The following is a 13,227-nucleotide window of genomic DNA, read 5'->3' as shown; positions in this document are numbered from 1 at the left end:
GAGACGGAGCTGAAGCTCCGGAGGAAGAGCTTTTTGAAATGTGAAACATTGAACAATCACAACAGAGCGGGCTAGCTGACCAATCAGGGCTGACTTTGCTTTCTGGAGGGAGGAGCAAGCGCTACAACGGAACGTTTCATAGAGAGGGTGAGAAGAGGCGCTGCAGGACAGCCAGGATGAGAAAAACAAGGCGGATTATGAGCATTAACGCATGTAAACATGTTGTAACTGTAAAGATAAAAATATGCACCCGGAAAATAGCATAATAGGGCCTGTTTAAGCTGCACATGATCGGAGAAAAAATAAGTATTCATGGTAACTATTTTCATGTTAATATCACTCACCCCCTAACTGTCCATTTATGGTGTAAGAAAGGATTTGCACAAGCAACACTTAACGCGCTGTAAAATACCAGAGTTGGCCTATACATCTTTTTTTTTAAATCACAAAGAAAACACTGACCAGCAGTCAGTAGAAAGAATGCTGGTCAGCAACTCCTCCGGTTGCAGAATTTTTATATTTTTCAATTTTTTACCTCAGTAAACATTTCGAGTTTGGAGTAGGAGTTTGTTTTAGGGTGGGATTATTATGATTGACAGGCCGCTGCCAATGTCCATATTCTAGGCATTATATTACAGTGTTGGTTTATAATGAGCAGATATGACACAAATAATTGTGTTACCATTTGTTTCTTGTGCACCGGGAAGAGCACGCTACATATTTTGGTCATTTAAATTACAACAAACTGCAGTTGTTAATTCTGACCCTCAACTGTTGTGCCAAGTTTTTTCGTGCAGAACTTTGTGAATTGAAGGCTAGCAGGTAAGATGCTCTGTGTAGCTGCCACAGAGTAATTGCTCATGGTTGAATAATGCTCCAAGGAACAGTGTTCCACCACCAGGAAGTGGGAGCCCAATCAGTCGATGCATTGTTTAGAATCACAGGACTTTCATTCTCCTCCTTCATCAGTGAGTGCGTCCAATTAAAAGGTGTCTGGACTAACTGCTCAATTGCACCTTTCTTTCTGCTGTCATGGCCGTATGTGTTGTTCATTTACACAGCAGTGAGTGGTATTGTTCACAGTGTTGGTTTGGTTTGCTCCATCTTTCAGGCAGGCTTAACACAAGGCAACAAACAACAGCCTAATGGATACAGCGCTCTGAATACTGTGGATGATCCCAGGAGGAGTAGGAGCAGCAGCCCTTACCTTCACACGTGCGTCTGTCCGTCTTCAGCGAGAAGCCTGGGAAGCAGGAGCAGTGGGCCCGTCCTGCCTCCTCCGTGCACTGCTGACTGCAGGGACCGTTTTCTGAAAGACAGGGCAAAATAATGTGAGCTGCATGATTGCAATCATGTCTGGATTGTATGCAGGACAGGACATAAAATCATAGCTGTTGGTCTGCTGTCTTTGTAATTCGTTGCTGTGATGTCTTGCTCCCTGGAGATTCCAATGGACCCCACCTTCACACCCCCGTCACTCCCTGAAGGAAGGAGCCTCTTATGAGCCCCCGCATTCCACCCAACAGAATCAATTCTCACTATTTAACAGCCCAATAGCTCTAAGAGGCGTTGGCAAGGAACTGTTCCCCAACGATTTCTCACCAAAATTCCCTGCTTGAGAGTCAAAAGGCTGCTCGATACATCGATCAGCATATTCTAAAACTAACAATCAGAGACTCTTTGAAGGAGGAACAGGGCTTTTGGTTGGAGCCTGGAGTAGAGACTCAAGGGTTTGGCCTGCTGATATCCTCCTGACTCGATCAAGATTTGGCTCACAAAGCTGCAGCAGATCAACTGTGTCTGAGTATTTTATAAGAGAACGCAATTGGCCCCGTTTTTTACTTCTGTTCACAAGGGAGTTATTCACCTCGGGGGAAATCGGCGACATTTGAGACACACATCACGTCAGCCCGTCTCATTGATTCAATGAAAAGCAGAGCTGATTCTTTAAGCAGATGCGTCCTGATTACTGGGCTCTGGACAGGAGGTTAGAGGCTGAGACACCAGAGACTGCTTGAGCCCTTCACTGCCTTAAATATAACACTCTCTGGAGCCAGACTGAATAAAAACATAATAATAAAAAGATATGGAACATGGCGTTGACGCTATAATATAGCTTTAGATGGTCAGCTGGTGTTTATGATCATGTGTGCCTGAAAGCCTTCTTGCACTGAGACTACAACTCCAGTGTGTGTCTGTTTGCACCTTTGAAATGTAAAGATGGTGTTTTTTTTTGTATGAATCAACTCCTTTCCCTCTTTATTGAATACAAAAGGTCAAACAGAAAGCTGAGAACGTAACCGGCAAGTAAGAAAACTTATCAACGCAAATAATTTAAATTATCAAATTCAATTATTAAAAAAAGGATAGGCTATCTTGTGAAAGTGGCTTTTTATAGTGTGTGATAGGGGATTACTTAAAATACAATTATTTTATCAATTCATTTTGAAATGCTTCAAAAACAGGTGGAGATGGACATTTGTGAAAAATAATATTTTGGCAGTCAAATCCAATTGTTTCATAAGATATCAGTAACTGTGGTCATATTCTCAGTCCGAAACATAGGCCAACCACATCATGCGATATGCTACGTCATTACACTTTAGGCACAAATATAACTGGGACCACTACAGATGACGTTCAATATCCAGGGATTCACAGTATGGACACTGCTGACTATCTCGGTAACAATTTGGCCACAATTCAGCACATTGACCCTACAAGGTCCATGACGGTGTGAACACATGATCAGGATGGAACCACCTCTGCCTCATTTGGAGCCTCTGTTCAGCCTGAGGGGAGAAGAGTCCCAAAGCAGGAAGGGAATATCAGAGCCCAGAATCATGCGTCATGTTCCTACAGTAATGTATTAAGGAAACCCCTCTCTTCTTCCAGATACCTTTAAACAGCTGGTAATGCAATTTTGTTGCATATATGCTCATGAAGAAGCCGCCTATCATTTCCAATAAGGACAAATAACATGGATTGGACATTCACTCATTTTAACATTTTACAATTTAAAGTCATGTATACTGCAGGGATATATATTCATACCTGGCATTAGAAGGCACACTGTGCTGGATATCTTATCTGAATATACCAGCTGAGATTAGACATGCAATTTTCATACAAGATCAAACTGCATCTGTGACAATAATACATTTAATCAGAGGCATAGCAGTGAGGGGAGTAGTGGAACTAAGTACCAAGAGCCCTGATGTTGGGGGGGGGGTCATCAAAAAGCCTGAAGTTTAAAGTTTGTTTTTATCTGCAATTTTAATATTTTGCATTATTAGCATTATAAATGAACCATGCAGGCTAAATAAAAAGCTTGACAGACCATTTCTTATATTTTAAACAATTTTAGAGCCTTTAAAGGGGAAAATGTACTTGTTATTCCTATGGTCTAAGACAGTCCAAAAAAAATCAGTGAACATTACATTACATTACATTACAGTCATTTAGCAGACGCTTTTATCCAAAGCGACTTACAGGAAGTGTATTCAACATAGGTATTCAAGAGAACTACTAGTCACCAGAAGTCATAAGTGCATCTCCTTTCGTAAACAAGCATCTCAAAGCATAAGCCAGAGCAAAAGTATAGTGCAGAGGCAGATTACTACGAAAACAATAATTGCAACAGACTAATCCGAATATAGTAAGTGCTACAAACTACTACGAATAGGATAAGTGCAGTAAACAAATACAAATTCAATAAGTGCAGCGAACTGATACGAATACAGTAAGTGCAGCAACTAATACGAGTGCAATAAGTGCTACGAGGAAGGCTCAGGGTAGTACTTCTTGAAGAGGTGAGTTTTCAGCCTGCGCCTAAAGATGGGCAGCGACTCTGCTGTCCTGACGTCAGTGGGGAGTTCATTCCACCACTGAGGGGCCAGGACAGAAAAAAGCTGTGACCGGGTGGATCGGCCGCAGGGACCTCTGAGCGACGGGGCACCAATCGCCCCGAGGCAGCAGAGCGAAGTGGTCGGGCAGGGGTGTAGGGCTTGACCAAGGCGAACATGATCGACGCTCACCCAAATCCAAAAACTAGAGTGCTGAAAGTTAAAAATGTTGATGTCTTCTGACACTGAGAGCACCCAGGTGGAATGTTCTGTGCAGCATTTTCTGTTTTAAAACTGACAACACCACAACAGAATATATCTCATTTGGGTGTAAGAAATGAACTAGACAAAATCTGTCTCCCATTCATTGTCTTTGAAGCAGCTCCTGTTTGAGACCTCCTTCACTGGTTTCTGGTTTTGAGAGAGAGTAGCTCATGTCCACATATATTGATGGACTTCCCTAGGCCATGAAAATAACAAACTGGAATTTTTTTTTTTTTTTTTTATACATGGCTAGTGCCTTTAAGTTTCCAAGTTGACTATAATATCTGGATTGGTAACTATAGCTAAGTAGTATAGTATAGTAGGTATATTTTAGAATAGGTTTATAAGTTGGTAAAGGTGGGCAACAAATAAAGTTATTAATTGAACTACATATAATCAATAATAATAATAATATAATAATAATATTATAATATATAATAATATAATCAGGCAATATTTCACACAAGATGGTCTTTATTGAAGTTGATTGAAAATAACCATGAATGAAGTCAGACAGGAAATGCTTGAAGGGGAAACTAAGACAATTTATGAAGTCATCCAAGAACATAAGGTGTGTTTTTTTTTTACCTGCACAAAAGGGCAACAGAGCATCCAAGGACGCCCATTGGCTTGCTACAATGACAGAATCAATTGTCTCCTCTTTATTGCCTTTGAGCAGTCTATGCTGAAAAGTTTGAATGTGTGATGTGGGCGTTACCTGAGCATGGGTCAAGGCGGGCGGGGCCGGCCGTGGTTGCACCGGATGCAGCAGCTTGTGTTGGGACCACAGCGGGACCGTACTCTGGGACTCCGTTGTCCTCGTCGGGACTCACTGCACAGGGAAACAGAGACCAGGAAGAGCACTGAAGGGTTAAACTTAAACTAGATGAAGGAAATGACTCCATGTCTTCAAATTAATTGAATTGCGGAACGAATGAACGAAACCAATTTTAAAAAGGGTTATATACCGCATGATATCTATTTCCTAATGACAGGACATAATTGGGCCCAGGCCGTATGTCTTTGCTATTAAACTCTTTTATAGAGCACGGAGAGGTCTGTGAATGAGTTATCTCACATTTGAGGTTGTGGAGAATTTTGATGAGCCTGTTTAAGAGGCTTTTGCTCAAGTGCCATAAGTATGATGGGGAAATCTGTTGTTGGTTTAACCACAGGGTAATCACAGTATTAACAGCCGTGGATACACATACCATAAAAGTTCAGATTCCTGTTTTTAATCTTTTATTGGAAGTAAAATACTTAAAATTTTATTGTTCATTCCCTCATTCTCATGTGTGAATTGTTAGTAAAACCTAAGGAACACAAGGTCAAATAGGAGGCATCATGAACAGCATGTAAAAATTAGTGGGAACTCTAAGTGATGTGACCTATTTTTCCTCATAGCAACACAATCATGGTTGGGTTTGTCTACTAGAAATGTGTATTTTGCATGGTTTATAAAGAGAACTTGATACAGCGTTGGAGACAGGGCCTCGTTCCTTCCTATGAAAGTTGCTCAGTGGTGCATGAAGCATTAAGTATGACTTCCAAGTAGGAATTTACAAGGATCTTCTGCACTGCTTCCGATCAACGGGGCCCATGAAGCAAGTACACTAGCATTGGTCTTGGAAAAGAGAATAACTTTTATATTAGGCCATTAGTGCATTTTACCAATTTTATGACCTAACAATTTAAATAAGATCGATTCTGTTCAGTGTTCGTACTGGGAAGTTGATCTACTGCAAAAGCATACCCGCTGATTTACAGACGTCCTTTTTCCAATGTTTTCCCCATAACATCAAGTGACGGCCCTGGAAGTTGTAAATTTCACGTTTGGACGCTATGTTAAATTTGCTTCAAAGCCCTGACCTGCAGGTGATCGTCATGTGACCGAAGGAGACGGTCAAAGCGTTTGTAGGCTTCTTTTTGGTAGCTTCACTAGCTTAACTACTCATAGTCTATAAGGTAATCAGTGTTGTAAACAGCAGATCTGGAGGCAGAGCTGTCTGAGGAAGAGCAGGAAGTGGGAGGGGCCTGGCTTGATTAGAGCCTTTAAAGGGGGATTAAGTTCAGGTGTGAGCCTTTTCCTTTTGCCCCGACATGCAGCAGAACCCTGGGCTCTCTACTGGACTCAATCAGTTCCTGAGTAAATATACAAAACCAGCAAAGATTGTGCCAGCCTCATCTGCCCTGCAAACTACCTACAATAAATCAGTCTAAATGGATTCTCCTGGTGTACCACTGTGCCTGACCGCACATCCATGGTGTTCATCCAGACCCTGGTAATCAGTACACCCTCATGCAGTCCTGCATAGTGAAAATTCTACAATCAGTGCAGAAGTGCATTATACAAACGTCCTTAAAAGGGAAAAAGCTTGTTTATCAAACCTCTGTTTCTTTATACTTTCTCTTCTGTTTAGTTTGGACAAAATTGTTTATATCATCTTGAAATAGGTTAATGTAAAATACTGTCAAATGTAAACTAAATGACAGGGTTCTGGGTTATATTGAGTTTCATTAAGGAAAATAGGAGGATATCTCAGCCTCTGTTGCTTCAATTTTGATCAATTTAAAAGAAATTGTCTCTTGGGAGTCCCCCAACTTTATGCAAGTGCCATCCAAAATCCCTGGGGTACCCTTAAATGATTAATTAGTGAAATGTTTAAAATGTGCAGCCGCCTGGATTCTATCATTGAGTGCAGAATCCCATAAAAACAGTGAAGAAGAGGACTGCTCGCTGTTCATGTGTGAGTTACGCTTCCGGGATGAGTTACGGCACCTGGTGTGCAGGAGTGTCCGTCCTGCTGCAGGATGTAGCCCCGGTTGCAGCCACAGTGGTAGGAGCCCCACACGTTGCTGCACGTGTGCTGGCACAGCTGGCCCTGGTAGAGCCGACACTCGTCCACGTCCTCATGCTCCTCCACTGCGTTGGCGGCTTCATCCTTGGCGCCGATCGAGAAGGCCTCCTTGTGGAACTTGCTGTCCGAGACTGGAAGGTGTGAGAGGAGTGAACAGTTTATCCTGTTACACTTTATCTCATGAACCCGAACACATACTACTCCTTTTAGAATGTTTCAATTCCTACATTACAATCATTACAAGAAACCACCGGTAACAAGAGCAAAGGTCAGGAGCCAGATTCACGGAACACCTTAAGTTTGTACCTTCTCCTTTGCTGAGGGAATGCAAAGAGACCCATAAAAGGTTTCCTTAGTTCCCTGGTACTCGTGGTCTGGAACTTAAGCTCAGGTAAGTGCTAGTGGGCGCAACCTGGATAAAAAAACTCCACTACTGCTCAGACTCTGACTCCAAATGACGTCATAAGTGCAAAATGTGCAGATCCAATGTATTTAGGCTTTATTTAAGTGGAGACCATCTCTAAAAACAGTATTTGCTTTCTACCTTCAGTAGCTGATCTGGTGTTACTTCTAAAGACAAGCGGCATGCCATTACTAAACTGTATGATTAAGTGGGATTAAAGGTCAAGTTAGAAAAAGGCCTGTTCAGGACTGGAACATCCACTGTGTGTTTAGACCAGACGGCAACCTGTGTTTCTGAAAAGAGAAGTCAATCCAGAAGTGCCCTAAACTTGCATTCTCTCTAATGTCGACTCCTCTGGTTGTATAGAAGTCTATGAGAAAATGACTCTACTTCTCTCTTGATTTATTCCCTCAGTAAACATTGTAAACATGAGTTTATGGTTTAAATCTCTAGTTTCAAGTATTCTTCAATACAGCATGATGTTCATTTAGTAAATTATGGTCCATTTCGAGTCAAATAGACCATTGGCAAAGCCTTCGGGAGCAACTTGGGTTTAAGTGTCTTGGACTGCAGAAGCCGGGTATCGAACCGCCAATCCTCTGATTGGAGAACTACCCTGCTCTCTAATACGCCACAGCTGCCCAAACAACCAGTTATAATGGAAAGGTGAGCTTAGTGCCTTAACTGTACTGCGCAAAAAAACAAACAGCGCTGTGCATGAATGTCAATTCATCATAGACACACTTTTACATCAAGGGTCAAAAGTAAACTGCAGCCTTAATGGACCCAGTTTTGGGTTTTCAGTACATATTTCTCACAGTCATTACCTGGGTTTTAAATCCGGAGGAGCAAAGCGATTAAATGTTTCCTGTTATAATTAAAAGGCAGTGAGTCATAAGACTGAAAACATATCCCCCAATGGAAATAATTACAGTGCATCTCATCCATATTTTCATCCCTTAAACACTGGCAAAGTAAAGGCATCCTACGTGCATTCTGATAGAGTGTGTTTAAGAGAGCTATACAGACATGCTGACTGAGAGCTTGAACAATTTTTGCTGCTCCTAAACCTCTCACAGCTTTCAGCGGGTTATTTGACTCCCACTTCAGAATGACATCATTCAAATTTCCCTTTTAAAGCTGAGGGAAATTAGCTGCAGTCGCTGGTTAGAGCGGGGCCCATTAAAGGGCGGGATGAGGAGGAATTCCATTGATGTCGTGAATGAAATAACAGGCTGAGGCAGTGAGAAGAGGAGACCAACCTTACCTCACCATCACACGCAACTATTCCCGTTAACGGACAGCCACTTATATTGAACCCCATGCTGCTTGCCTGGTCCCAATGTTAACCAAACAGCTGAACAACGCTCTCTCTCTTTTCTAAAATGATCTAATTGCACAGTAGAGCAAAGACCGACAAACACGCTAACAGATGGGTTGTCATACTGTAATCTTCCTAAAGTCTCATTTCACCCATCACACCTTGGATGCCATTGATAAAAAAACATACAAATTCCTTCTAATGGGGCTCACAGCTCACATATTCAGAGGGGAGTGCACTGAACAGATGCAGAGGTGCTCACTAAACAACCACGTTTTTGTAGATAGAAACAGATACTAATGGGTTTTGGGATACGTTTGCATTGAGGCGTGTTTTTCATGGACCTCAGCTGTTTGAAAACTCATTGATGTAAATGTCACTGGCATTATGTACTTGATGCGTCGGCCAAAGAGGAAAAGTTTGAGGTAGAGAGACAACAGCCTGTGCTGCCATCTGTTCCTGATTTATCACAGCTTGCACACATCTTTTCCCATTTCTTTGAATAGTAACGCGACTCCCAAGCAATCAGGCTAGAGCATCTAGGCTTATTTTGGGAGATCAAACTCGGCCAATAGTCTACGTCTGACATTTACTTCAATGAGGATGAATTAGCTATGGCTCAACCCAACAATAATTCCATATTCGAGAAGGTAGTTACAGTAAATATACTCCGCCGGCAGATCTGTTGAGGAGGCAGAAGAGGGCTAAATGTTTTGTTTGTCCAAGTAGAAACTGCAACCAGTTCTCTCTCCCAACTTGTCATATCTCACCGCTTGGTCAGTAGCCCTCAGCGTCTGATACCAATGTACCGAGGCACCCTTTAGCATCTGTATGAGACGCACCCATGATTTCAGCTCATTCCAATGTGAACCCAGCTTTCTCCTTTTGACAGGAAGAGCAACTTATGTAGTATAAAGACTGAAAAAGTCCAAAGGTCGGAACATTCACACCAACACAGGACTTTCAACCAGGAAACTACTTTTTATGTCCCATGTGATACCAACTCAGCTTTTATTTATTTTACCATAGTTTTGTAAGGTAACTTAGCTACTTAATGCATGACCAAGTCATTTTGTTTCTTACACCTAACTGAGTAGTTTTGTTGCATAAGTGAACCTAAAAACTAAGTAAACCCATGTTGGAAGTTTATTTTGAAAAGACACTTTGCATGTTAAGAGCCGAAACTGACATGCTTTCCATGACATGTGCAAAACTGACAATAGAGGGGAACCTGGAGTGTCACAGTTTGGAGTGCAGGGCTACTGACCAAGAGTAGGTATTAGAAGAGTTGGGAGTGAAAATGTGTTGTAAATAAGTTATCAAAAAAGAAGGATGACCAGGGTCCAAATCAACATGGCTTTCAGGATCTTGTAAGTTTAGCAGCCAGGTTACATCTATTCTGAAGACACCGGACTACACACTAATTCTAAACAGGATTTAGGTTTTCTGTTGCATTCAAAAACAGTCTGAATTAGGTATACACAAAATAACTATTGTCACACTCTGAAATGCATAAAGAAAATGGAGAAGCTATTCACAGCTGCAAAACATTAAACAAATTGCCAATTGTGGTAAAAACAAAAAGCTTGAGGAAAGATATTGGAAAACAGAGTATTAAATCTTTTCCTTTTTTTGGTATTATTTTAAGGAGATTTTGCTTTCTTTCTCTGATTTGACGTAGCAAATCAGAGAAATCAGAGTTCGGCTTGTTCCAAACATGCATTGGTTTGTGGACAGTTTCTTGAATCCTTGACTTTGGCATTTTGGTCATTGTAATATTGGTTTTTGGCAGTCAAAATCTTTTTGGGCTTTTTGCAACCAGAAGTGACACGACAGGGTGGACTTAAGTACAAACGAACGTTGAATAAGTAATTTATAGCTTACAAAAATCTTACAATTATTAATTAATTAACTTTAATTAACCAAAAACACACCTTGTAAGGGGTAAAGATCTAACAGGAAAACACTGACAACTCCAGGACCAGACAACGCCTTGGTAGCAACCTTACATAAGAAAGGGAGCCACGCCTTAAAGCATATATTGGCTTTTTTATGCAGTCAGAAGTGACACAAGATGTTCTAAGAAAAAAAAACTGAGATAACTCCTACACCAGACAACGCTGCGCAAACGACCTGTCAATCACAAGGTAGCCCCACCCTAAAGCATACTCTGCTTTATGGTCTATTTGACTCTAAATGGACCATCATTTGAAATGAACATCATGCTGTATTGAAGAAGACTTGAAACTAGAGATTGAGACCATAACTCATGTTTACAATGTTTACTGAGGAAATAAATCAAGTGAGAAGGAGAGTCATTTTCTCATTGACTTCTATACAATCAGAGGAGTCGCCCCTGCTGGCAATTAGAAAGAATGTAAGTTTAAGGCACCTGTGAATTGGCTTCACTTTTTAGAACAGGAGGTTCAGAGCACGATGGAAACAATGATTCATTCATTCTTAAGTCTTATGTCATCATGGAAGTTTACTCTGTTGATAGAGGGAAATTGGTGAATTAATTCCAAATATTCCAGATGTAATAACAGACCTGATATTCAGTTCTTGTACCTATTCTGAAGCAGGTTTATTAGTTTCTTCTTCACTTGCCGTCTCCACTAGAGCAGCTCAGACTACAAGGGGCTGTACAAGGGGCCTGCACACCAATGTGCAGGATAAATGTATTTTCCATGTTGGTGAAACACTGCTGTGCAGCGGGTAACAGGTACCTTTTCTAGGCATGGATGTCGGCCTTGGCTTCTGCTTCTTCCTCAGCTGGATCTGGCTCAGACTCTCCTCCTCCCCTTCGCAGCAGTTGAGGAAGACGTGCCCGCATGGGTAGCCCAGGTACTGGTGGGCATCGCAACCCCGTCCTTCACTGCGCACACGCAAGCCGAGGGCACAGCAGCTGCAGCACACCTGCCCATCCGGACACAGCAGCAGAGCCCATTAGGAGCTCCCTTCACATTTCTAATCACCACCTCTCTTAACGGCGCATCCGCCATTAGTCCAGCTTTTGTAACCAGCAGAGGAGGGTAAGACATAACGGGCTAAACAGGCCAGCAGGCTGGTTCATCCCTGTGAAAGCACCGCAAAAGGATTTCAGCCGCTGCCTCAGGCTGAACCACATGTCATGCAAAGAAAACCAGACTTTCACCTTTTTTTTAAAATATACTTTCCTCTTAAACAATGGCCTGGCACAGCGGTTTGGCTCAGCTGCCTCCACACAAGAACAGCTGGCTCTGGGGCCAAACCACTGGGTTTCCTCTTGGAGGAACGGGGAATGCTGTCAGAGAAAGGCATGACTCCCACCTCCATATGGAAGCATTCACATGTCTGAAGGACGCATGCAGAAATGGGAGATTTTTGGCCCTTCTTTATCAATATATTCAACCTGTTTGCCAATAAAGACAAATAAACTGTCTGACCTTTTACAAGAGCCTCTCTGCTGGCACATGTATCTGAAATTGAAATCTCACTCAGACAAAAACAACAGTGCATTCCAGTGGATGTTTAAACAAGTTTAATGTCTGAAATGCACTGGAAAACCCACCAATTTATCGTGTCAGTTTCAAGGAATTCTCAGTTCTAGATCGCTGCCTGTGGTTTGAAACATTTGCATGCCCCAGTTTTGTTGTCTAGAACTCTTTAAATTATTGAGTCCCACCTTACTTGACTCACAAAATAGTTAATATTCTATGCTAAGAATACGCTTATATCTTAATTTAATTCAGTGCTTGTTTTATGGAGAACTTGGGTGACGAGAAAATGTGTGCGCCATCCACACATGACATTATGTCTTTAAGTCACAACTCAGCAATGTTCTTGCTGTTTCCTCGCTGTCACTATCCTTTGAGATGTCATGGTGGTGTGACGGTTGTCTACCTGGTAGGAGTCATCTGTGCACTGGTCCTCCTTCTCCACGTCACAGGTGTCCCCTCCTCTGGCTGAAGTCATGCCCGATTCACACTGGCTCTCCTTTACGGAGCCGAGGCAGCACTGCTTCCACGCAACACTGACACACACACACACACACACACACACACACACACACACACACACACACACACACACACACACACACACACACACACACACACACACACACACACACACACACACACACAGAAACATATTCATACACTTAACGGAATGAGAGAGAATCATGGAGAGACAAAATTATGCACACATGTTTTGTTTTCTTTTGTCCTGAAAACAGGCCAGACTGGCTCATTTAAGCTTGAGAGGGTGGAGACAAACATCCAAGGTTTCCTGAGAGAAAGGTAGTCAACTGGTAAACATGAATTGGCGGCACTGCTGCCAGTCAAGTTGCAGTTTACATCTATGTCCATCCAAAATGTCATGGATTCATCATTTCATCCTATTGTTAGAATTAGTATTTGCATTCTTGAGGTATGGCAAAAAAACTGCTTTGTGAGGTTACAGTGGCCTTTGACCTTTCACCACCAAATTCAAATTAGTTCATTCTTGTGTCCAAACGGGCGTTTGTGCCAAATTTGAAGACATTTGCATTTATGA

At 42.0% G+C, this 13,227-nt stretch overlaps 1 protein-coding gene across 3 annotated transcripts in view; it reads right to left on the bottom strand.

The window, feature by feature from the left end:
- The window catches only part of fbln2 (fibulin 2), a 66,230-nt gene that overhangs the window by 22,403 nt on the left and 30,600 nt on the right, over positions 1–13,227 (bottom strand). For all 3 annotated transcript variants that reach the window (XM_054616752.1, XM_054616753.1, XM_054616754.1), the window contains exons 4-8: positions 12,574–12,703; positions 11,418–11,607; positions 6,889–7,098; positions 4,828–4,941; positions 1,208–1,309 (exon numbers count right to left, since the gene is read on the bottom strand). In XM_054616752.1, the coding sequence (XP_054472727.1) occupies positions 1,208–1,309; positions 4,828–4,941; positions 6,889–7,098; positions 11,418–11,607; positions 12,574–12,703 (746 nt within the window). The remainder of the gene's footprint in view (positions 1–1,207; positions 1,310–4,827; positions 4,942–6,888; positions 7,099–11,417; positions 11,608–12,573; positions 12,704–13,227) is intronic.

The sequence above is a fragment of the Anoplopoma fimbria genome, chromosome 17 (genome assembly GCF_027596085.1).
Source record: "Anoplopoma fimbria isolate UVic2021 breed Golden Eagle Sablefish chromosome 17, Afim_UVic_2022, whole genome shotgun sequence".
Lineage (NCBI taxonomy): Eukaryota > Metazoa > Chordata > Actinopteri > Perciformes > Anoplopomatidae > Anoplopoma > Anoplopoma fimbria.
This window is presented reverse-complemented; position numbering and strand designations above follow the sequence as displayed.